The sequence below is a fragment of the Paramacrobiotus metropolitanus genome, unplaced genomic scaffold (genome assembly GCF_019649055.1).
Source record: "Paramacrobiotus metropolitanus isolate TYO unplaced genomic scaffold, Prichtersi_v1.0 Parri_scaffold0000493, whole genome shotgun sequence".
NCBI lineage: Eukaryota > Metazoa > Tardigrada > Eutardigrada > Parachela > Macrobiotidae > Paramacrobiotus > Paramacrobiotus metropolitanus.
The window spans coordinates 1-9,451 of NW_026570713.1; the positions used below are offsets into that span (position 1 = coordinate 1).

A 9,451-nucleotide genomic window follows, 5' to 3' on the forward strand; every position below is an offset into this window, starting at 1 on the left:
TTGACTATATTTTCCCATTTTTAGAGTGTTTCCCAAAGTGCTGCGCTGGGTTGCTCGAACATATTTCTCGTTTTTGCGCATTTTACTGCAATCTTTCCCGATTTGACTGTTTTTTTTCCATTTTTTTAAAGTATTTCCCAAAAGAGCTGCGCCGGGTTGCTCAAACATATTTCTCGTTTTTTCGCATTTTACTGCAATCTTTCCCGATTTGACTATATTTTCCCCATTTTTTAAGAGTGTTTCCCAAAAGTGCTGCGCTGTTTTGCTCGAACATCTTTCTCGTTTTTTCGCATTTTAATGCAATCTTTCCCGATTTGACTATATTTTTCCCATTTTTTAAGAGTGTTTCCCAAAAGTGCTGCGATAGGTTGCTAAAAATTATTTCTCGTTTTTTCGCAATTTTACAGCAATCTTTCTCGATTTGACTATATTTTTCCCATTTTTTAAGAGTGTTTCAAAAGTGCTGCGCTGGGTTATCGAACATATTTCTCGTTTTTCGCATTTTACTGCAATCTTTCCCATTTGACTAAATTTTTCCCATTTTTTAAGAGTGTTTCCCAAAATTGCAGCGCTGGGCTGCTCAAACATATTTCTCGTTTTTTCGCATTTTTCTGCAATCTTTCCCGATTTGACTATATTTTTCCCGTTTTTTGAAAGTTTTTCCCAAAAGTGCTGCGCTGTTTTGCTCGAACATATTTCTCGCTTTTTCGCATTTTAATGCAATCTTTCCCGATTTGACTATATTTTTCCCATTTTTTAAGAGTTTTTCCCAACAGTGCTGCGATGGGTTGCTCAAAATTATTTCTCGTATTTTTGCATTTTGCAGCAATCTTTCTCGATTTGACTATATTTTTCCCATTTTTTAATAGTGTTTCCCAAAAGTGCTGCGCTGGGTTGCTCAAACATATTTCTCGTTTTTTCGCATTTTACTGCAATCTTTCCTGATTTGACTTTGTTTTTCCCATTTTTTAAGAGTGTTTCCCAAAAGTGCTGCGCTGGGTTGCTCAAACATATTTCTCGTTTTTTCGCATTTTACTGCAATCTTTCCTGATTTGACTTTGTTTTTCCCATTTTTTAAGAGTGTTTCCCAAAAGTGCTGCGATGGGTAGCTCAAAATTATTTCTCGTTTTTTCGCATTTTACTGCAATCCTTCTCGATTTGACTATATTTTTCCCATTTTTTAAGAGTGTTTCCCAAAAGTGCTGCGCTGGGTTGCTCAAAATTATTTCTCGTTTTTTCGCAATTTTACAGCAATCTTTCTCGATTTGACTATATTTTTCCCATTTTTTAAGAGTGTTTCCCAAAAGTGCTGCGCTGGGTTTCTCGAACATATTTCTCGTTTTTTCGCAATTTTACAGCAATCTTTCTCGATTTGACTATATTTTTCCCATTTTTTAAGAGTGTTTCCCAAAAGTGCTGCGATAGGTTGCTAAAAATTATTTCTCGTATTTTTCGCAATTTTACAGCAATCTTTCTCGATTTGACTATATTTTTTCCATTTTTTAAGGGTGTTTCCCAAAAGTGCTGCGATAGGTTGCTCGAAAGTATTTCTCGTTTTTTCGCAATTTTACAGCAATCTTTCTCGATTTGACTATATTTTTCCCATTTTTTAAGAGTGTTTCCCAAAAGTGCTGCGCTGGGTTGCTCGAACATATTTCTCGTTTTTTCGCAATTTTACAGCAATCTTTCTCGATTTGACTGTATTTTTCCCATTTTTTTAGAGTGTTTCCCAAAAGTGCTGCGCTGGGTTGCTCGAACATATTTCTCGTTTTTTCGCAATTTTACAGCAATCTTTCTCGATTTGACTATATTTTTCCCATTTTTTAAGAGTGTTTCCCAAAAGTGCTGCGATAGGTTGCTCAAAATTATTTCTCGTTTTTTCGCAATTTTACAGCAATCTTTCTCGATTTGACTATATTTTTCCCATTTTTTAAGAGTGTTTCCCAAAAGTGCTGCGATAGGTTGCTAAAAATTATTTCTCGTATTTTTCGCAATTTTACAGCCATCTTTCTCGATTTGACTATATTTTCCCCATTTTTTAAGGGTGTCTCCCAAAAGCGCTGCGATAGGTTGCTCGAAAGTATTTCTCGTTTTTTCGCAATTTTACAGCAATCTTTCTCGATTTGACTATATTTTTCCCATTTTTTAAGAGTGTTTCGCAAAAGTGCTGCGATAGGTTGCTCAAAATTATTTCTCGTATTTTTGCAATTTTGCAGCAATTTTTCCCGATTTGACTATATTTTTCCTATTTTTTAAGAGTGTTTCCCAAAAGTACTGCGCTGTGTTTCTCGAAATTATTTCTCGTTTTTTCGAATTTTACTGCAATCTTTCCCGATGTGACTGCTGTATCTCTTGTATTTGACAGTCTTTTTCACCACATCCAAGGCTAAGTGCGGAAATTCATCATCCAACGGCAGATATAATCCACGGGAGGCCGTCTTCATCCTGTACCACAACAGCATTTTTCATTGTCATGATGGCAGGTGGTGCAAAGAGATATTAGATAACGAAATCTATACACGATAGAAAAAGTCCAATACATCCGGCAGTCGTTGTGGAGCTTTAATTATTTAAACCGTCTGTGAACGCCCATACCTTCCGTCAAAAATTTTCGACCCTAGCAGAGCGACCCTATTTATACGAAACTAACTGCATGTATCCATCAACCTGCTTGTCACCAGTGACCAGACGCACGCGCAACAACGAAGTGGCATCGTTACCGGTGACACACATGGTGACTATATGAACTCACGCGTCGTGGTATCAGTACGGAGGCAATCGCCAACACATGTGCATATTTGCGGCAATGTCTATTTTGTTTACAGAATGTAGTGTCAGTTTTGGGAGATAATAACGCTGTGGCAGTTTTAAAAAGGCCACCTGTTTCCTCTGACTAGCGGTAATTGTTAACCACATTACCGCGCGAGCGCGAGCGCCAACACCGCGGGGTAATGTTTCTCGGTTAGTGGAAATGGAAAAGTTTTACGCTGCACTCTTCTGGCGTCAGACAAATAGCGTAGACAAATATTTTTCTTTTCTTTGCTACAGTATTCTTCTTTTTACACAAAAGCGTTCAGACCCCAAAGCAAAAGCTTAGCTTCCTCTACGCTACGACGGATATCCGACGTATACCGCATACAGGAACGCTGAACTCGGTTTTGGCTAGCGCCTGGAACTTGGCGCAAAAATTCAACCAACGCAAAGGCGAGCATTGAATAAGCGGAGCGTAGTCTGCAGCAAAACGGCATATACAAAGGGTGCTAATCCCTCTCTTTCTTTTTAAAATTTCTACGCTTCGGTCATGCGTAACTTAAAAAAGCGAGTGCAGGTTACTAGTTTATATAAGTTACTTTTCTTCATTTTCTAACGGAAAAGCCATTCCTGATTAATAATTTCGCATTCGAATGCGGTTTTGACGATTGAAGCGCGGGAAACTCCGCCGGATGCCCGAGACAACCGCAGCTTGTGAACGGTTACACGCTTGTTATCTTGACAATGGTTCCATTGTGGTTCCATGTGACAATGGTTCCTTGTGGTTCCATTGTGGTTCCATGTGACTCCATTGGTTCAGGGGTACAGCGGTAGTGTGACAGCGTGCATCCAAGTGAGAGTGCTCTTGGTTCGCTTGTGGTTCCATTGTGGTTCCATGTGGTTCCATTGGTTCCATTGATTCACGGGGTACAGCGGTAGTGGGAATGCGTGCATGCAAGTGAGAGTGCTCTTGGTTCGCTTGTGGTTCCATTGCGGTTCCATGTGGTTCTATTGGTTCCGTTAGTTCACGGGGTACAGCGGTAGTGTGTCAGCGTGTCGGTAAGTGAGAACGTACTTGGTTCAAGTGTGGTTCCATTGGTTCAGAACCAGTGAACCACTAATGTCCCAACTTGGACATTCTCTCAAAAAGCTGGTTATCGTTTCAAGCCCAAACCTGGTTGCTGGGCTTGAAACTACAGTGCTCTAGTTAGAAAATCAAAACCTTCCAAACTTTTGAAGTCAGATTACTCATATCTGGCGATTTCGTAAGAAAAGCTTGTTGAAAAGTCATAATAAAATTGTACAGCAACATACACACCCGCTTTTTGTCATTCCGCACTGCAGCAATGCCTCTTTTTGGGCTAGAACCATGTCCTGTCTTAGCTGGAATGCTCCAGGTCTCTGTAGAGCAATAAACTGGAAACATTGACAAAAAAGCGCTTGCATTGCGGGACTGTTTTGGTAGCACATCGCATATTCTGGAATACAATCTCCCTTTCCAACCATCATTGTTATTGCGGCAAATGCACCCTTGACCTGATTTAAAAAGCGTTTTTGGCCGTTGGCTAGTTGATGATAGAACTCAGGGTCTTTTCCACTGAAAACATATAGACACAAACACGCAAAACTCCAAACGTCTGACGAACGTCCGTCTTTGTTATCATGGCGAATGTCTTCCGGTGCCGAGTAGAGCAAAACTCGCACTGCTTTATCATGGTGCTTGCCGACATTTCCGTCATGAGATGGGACTCGGCCTCGTTTCTGCAGCAATGCTCCGTGTCGGCTGATCAACACGTGATTTGGCAGAAAATCCATTCCGCAGATGTCATTACAATGTAGCTTCGTAAGCTGCTCCAGCACAGTATCTGCAATCCACAATTTCTGCATTGTCGAGAGGATTCTCGCGGCGCTTTCGTGGGGGACAGTGTCAACGATGTTAGCCATGATAGCAGGGCATTGAACTAGTTGTTCCACTGTAACTATGTTCTTACTTGGGCACCCGATAATATTTTGTCCATAGTTACAAGAATGTGAACGTTGCCGTCTGGTTGGATACGGACTGAAAACTGTCGAGTCAGCCATGGAATGCCTTTAAATGTAATATGATAAAAATGTATGTTTGCTGGATTCTTTAAAAGGAGCAATTTAAAAATTCTGGAATAATCTGGCGACTGGCATGATCGAGCACTTCCATAGAATTTAAGGCAGTGAAAACCGCTAGAAGCGGGCTTGTGACTGCTGCTGCTAATGTGACGGGCAACTTATATGGACCGGCGTGCTTTAATGGAATTAGTACTAACCAGTATTAACTTTGCGTTTATCGCGCACTGTTTAAATACATCGCGGGAATGTATGCACAGATACTGACTTTACTGTGCTTCTGCATGCGGACGTTATCGTCCGAAGTGCAGCTTACTACCGCTAGATCAGAAAGAGACCACACATGGTACCGTTGGTGCTATCACATAGCAGTAGAAGTGAGAGACTACTTCCACAAAGACCTCATAGCGGCTGCTCTGATCGAGAACGGTCCTTTGTTTTGCTGTTTGCACTATGGATGCTCCAATATGGAATCCCATCTATCCTCACGGCACTTTTGCTGGTACCCTGGAAATACGGCCCGACTTAACCAGGTTGGCAAACGGACCTGTTTTGTATTCTGTCTGTATCGAAGGGCACGAGTACTTGGTAAAAGAGATTCCTTTCAATGATGACAAAGACAAATTTGATGCGACAGTCGTTATGAAGGTTGACAAACTCAGAGCCCTCGATCACGAGAACACCACCAAATACTTTGGCTTGGTTATACGGCAGCAGGAAGGAAATAGGAATTGGATAAACTATCGCATATCCTCCCGCTACTATTCAGGTAATGCTTTCAAAGCGCTGTTTGTGAAAAATTTGAGCTTCCGACGAGAATCCGTAATATACATGAAATATTATTATGAACGCTATAATATTTGCTTGAGAAAAAAGTGTTTCTGCTAATAGGTGTTTTGTATAACGACCAGCCTTAAAAAATACAGGATAATGCGCAACAAAATAAAATCCTATAAGAGATAAATTTTTCATAGTGTCAACAGTCGCGAATTAGCGCCATCGTTTCAGAAAGCCTGTTTTTAGGCAACGCCACCTTCGGGAGAAGTAATTTAATTTTGAAAAATGGGTGCCCGGAGCTAACATGCCGGAGAGAAATTTGTTTGGAAAGTAAAGCATGTATGGCGCCTGGTAAATGAAACTGACTGACGTGGTGCCGATAGTAATAGCATACTCTAGCAGTGCTTATCAGTTCCAGTGGCTGGTGTGTTTATCCGTTTTCGGGCCAACCAGGCAGTTGTGCAATGAAACCCAACTATCAGAAAACTGGAGTCATTTTAGTACTCTGTAGTTGAATAAAATGTATTACTTACCTGCGTTGTCACCTGCACTGTGTAACCACTCGGTTTGCTGGAGTCTCCGGCAAGTGCAGTTATGCAGGATGAATATCCGATGTTTGCCTTATCGACTCTAGTTAACAAGCAGACCAGCCGTTATCTATGCTTATGTAATCTGCTTACTGATACATACAAACTTCAAAACTCAGCTGAATTAACTCCAACGCATTTCACGTTTTTCTGGTCAAGCGTATTTGTACTCATTCCCAGTCCATTAGATTGTAGCACAAATTAATAATCCAGCACAAATAGATTGTAGCACAAATTATTATTATTATGAACAAAAAATATTAATAATTATTATTAATATTAATTATTATCAATCTTAATAGATTGTAGCACAAATTATTATTAATATTAACAAATTAATTATTATTTGTCCCTTGTTGTAGCCTACAAATTAATATGCCAGTTTAATTTAATAAATGGATTAATTGCAGGTGGCAATTTAAAGCAATGGGTACAACAAGCGGCAAAAGCAAGACCGCTTATTAAGCAATGCTTGCCGCACGCCACGATTCGACAGTTTCTTCGGGATCTCCTGACAGGTTTAGATTGCATCCACTCGAATTTCGACATAATTCATTGCGACATTAAACCGCAAAATCTTGTACTGAGGCACACCGGCTATCAGCGACTCGTCATCGTTGATTTCGAAGGAGCAATATTCCAGGAAGAATCACAGGATAGATTGGAGAATGTCGATTTTACTGCTCTGTACGCGGCACCGGAAGTGAGTCTACGCTGCGCCGAACTTGCTGTGGGTTTGGAACATCCAGCCAAGATTTCCCATAAGAGCGATATTTGGAGTGTCGGGTGTGTTGCTCTGCAAATGTACACTGGTTATTCCCCCGTTATTCAACAGTGGGAAAAATCACCCGAATCTATGGCGGATGACTGGGACGGATCGTATAGAAAGATCTGCTACACCGAACCAGAAGCGATAATGTTTCAGCTGATGTTTCAGCAAGCGCGGCCCCTGGTGTCCTCGAATATGGATCCACTGCTGAAGGATTTCGTTAAATTATGTTTACAGTTTAATATGGACAGTCGCAGAACGGCAGCGGAATTACTGCGTGACCTGAACGGTTACCTATACTTGAGTAACTGAAGAATAAATTCAGTATAACTACGGTTTCTATGATGGCAGTGGTGTGGGGCGTATATTTGACGCAGTACATGGTCTACCTAGTCGCCAGACACACGCCATACACAGTCAGTAATCGGAAATACCATCTTATCCGTTAACCAAACAAACCTAGTTCACTATCGAAAGGCCAAATTTACACAGCCAGGCGCTAATTCATGTTCAAATTTCAAAACACTTTATTAAAAAATAGCCTAATTTGGGATGCGATTTTAACCGATGGGCCCAACAAGTAGTTCCAAATGGTAACGACCTACCATGCGATACAATTCGACTATTTCTACGGGAAGTTGGGAACTCCTATTCCAGCTAGCTCTACATCCACTCCAGCTTTGGAGTTTGGAATACATCCACTCCATCTCCGCTTAGCGCATTAACCGGTTGGTTTTCTGCCGTCGCCTCATCGACATGCGCAACAAGCATCAGCGTCTTCCGGAGCGCTTTGAATGTTTAGCGAAATGGCTTTGCGCACTGGCACCGTGTTGCGACATCATCTTCATAGATGTGACACTGGAAACCGATTCTGTCCGTTGCGTGTCCGTTGCTCAGCATGCCGAGCTGCTTTTAAAAGCCCTTCACAACTCTGGGATGTTTTCGAGGGACATTTGTGTGATCCGGTGGAAGTGGCAGGCGTTGTAAGGTGGAAAGCGGATGGCGATCAGCGTTTGTCGCATGAGTAGAAATAGTTCCTCGGTACAGTAATGTGGCTGAAATATGACAGTTCCCCTTTCCGCGGCAGTATTTATTGAACGCACTCTTTGGTCTTTGATAGATTCTGCAAGCGTACCTAAACTCAGATCCACGCTCAAAGTCACGCTTTCGAGACTGGCCATGGACAATGGCCAATGCGAAGCGCTTGCATGTGTGATGTGAGCAGCCTGAACCGCATCACGTAAGCTGCAGTACACAAGGAAATGGGTGCAGGGACGGAGAACTTCAAGAGTTCCGAGTTCCGAAAGAAACTGGAAACCGAAAGAACAAAGGAATGGAAACTAGCAAGAAATATTTGTCGTGCCCCAGGACAGTACGTACTCCCTCCATTTCATTTCAGGCAGCAGCCAAAGGCCCGAACCCCGTATAGAAGTTACAGCTGTTGAAGGTGGGATAAAATTCTGAAGAACACACAACACCACTTCAAAATTCGTTCGTTAACTTCCGTTCGCAATACTCTAAGCGTTGTAACTTTCTGTGTTGAGCGAATACGGTTGCCTGTTTTTTTTGTCCACATTTATTGCTGGTGATCATCTTTTATTTTGATTGCTTCGTGTTTTAGTTTCCGTGCTAAGATGCGCGCTATTGGACTAATGATCTAATCCCTGGCGTACACCATTTGCTGAGCGACATTACCTTGAACGTGTAAAAGCCGGCATCTTTTTGCGCTCAACACTCGGAACAAACTTCGAACGTTTACCGAATACTACAGCTATAGTGTTTTTATTTCACACTTCTCGAAATCTCGGGGCGTCTTACAAACTCCATATCTTAGCGTTTTATCATACAAGTGTTGGTCGCGCGAGTTTTAGGTATGGAAATTAGATTTAAAAATTAGGAATCTGGAACTATGCTGGCTATTTTATGATTTTATTATGCAGAAATTCAGAAAACGTGGAAATGGTAAATTATATAGTTTTTCATGTATTGAAATGTTTCTAAATTTTAGGAAACGTAGAATTTAAAAAAAAAGGAAATGGCCCGCTGCGCGGAACCAGCTTTGGAAATAAATCGAAGAGTTCTAAAATTCAAAAACCACAAAAAATTTAAGAGCTACAAAAACATCAAAATAGCTTTATTATTGACGTTTCCGGAAAGTTTTTCGATTTTACTATATTAAACTTAAAAATTTTATCAAAACTGTTTTTCAAGAACTTTTTCTATTTTTTCAAAACTTAATCCAGAAATTGGGAGTGTAGAAATACGTCGTTTATTTTGTGCGTCTTACAAACTCCATTTCTTAGCGTTTTATCGTAAACCAGCTTGAAAGGACAACTTGTAGATATGGACGTTAAATTTCGTCAAAACAGACATATTATAACGAAACATTTTGCTGCATCATATCCCGTTGACTGGATGCCCAGCGACGAAATATCCCGCAACGAGATGATTCGCGGCGAAATACCTG

The 9,451-nt window shown here is 40.9% G+C and overlaps 2 protein-coding genes across 2 annotated transcripts; one reads left to right on the top strand and one right to left on the bottom strand.

Moving 5' to 3' along the window:
• Positions 1 to 2,320: 2,320 nt before the first annotated feature.
• On the bottom strand, positions 2,321 to 4,974 carry LOC129602478 (uncharacterized; the record flags this gene model as incomplete). Its single annotated transcript, XM_055501502.1, has 2 exons — positions 4,070 to 4,974; positions 2,321 to 2,445 (listed from the first exon to the last, which is right to left on the bottom strand). Coding segments are annotated over exons 1-2 (889 nt in total), but the record flags the coding sequence as incomplete, so codon positions are not given.
• Positions 4,975 to 5,172: 198 nt separating this feature from the next.
• On the top strand, positions 5,173 to 7,394 carry LOC129602477 (uncharacterized). Its single transcript, XM_055501501.1, has 2 exons — positions 5,173 to 5,620; positions 6,626 to 7,394. Exons 1-2 carry the CDS (start codon positions 5,305 to 5,307, stop codon positions 7,294 to 7,296), a joined length of 987 nt encoding a protein of 328 aa, XP_055357476.1. The 5' UTR covers positions 5,173 to 5,304; the 3' UTR covers positions 7,297 to 7,394.
• Positions 7,395 to 9,451: the final 2,057 nt, after the last annotated feature.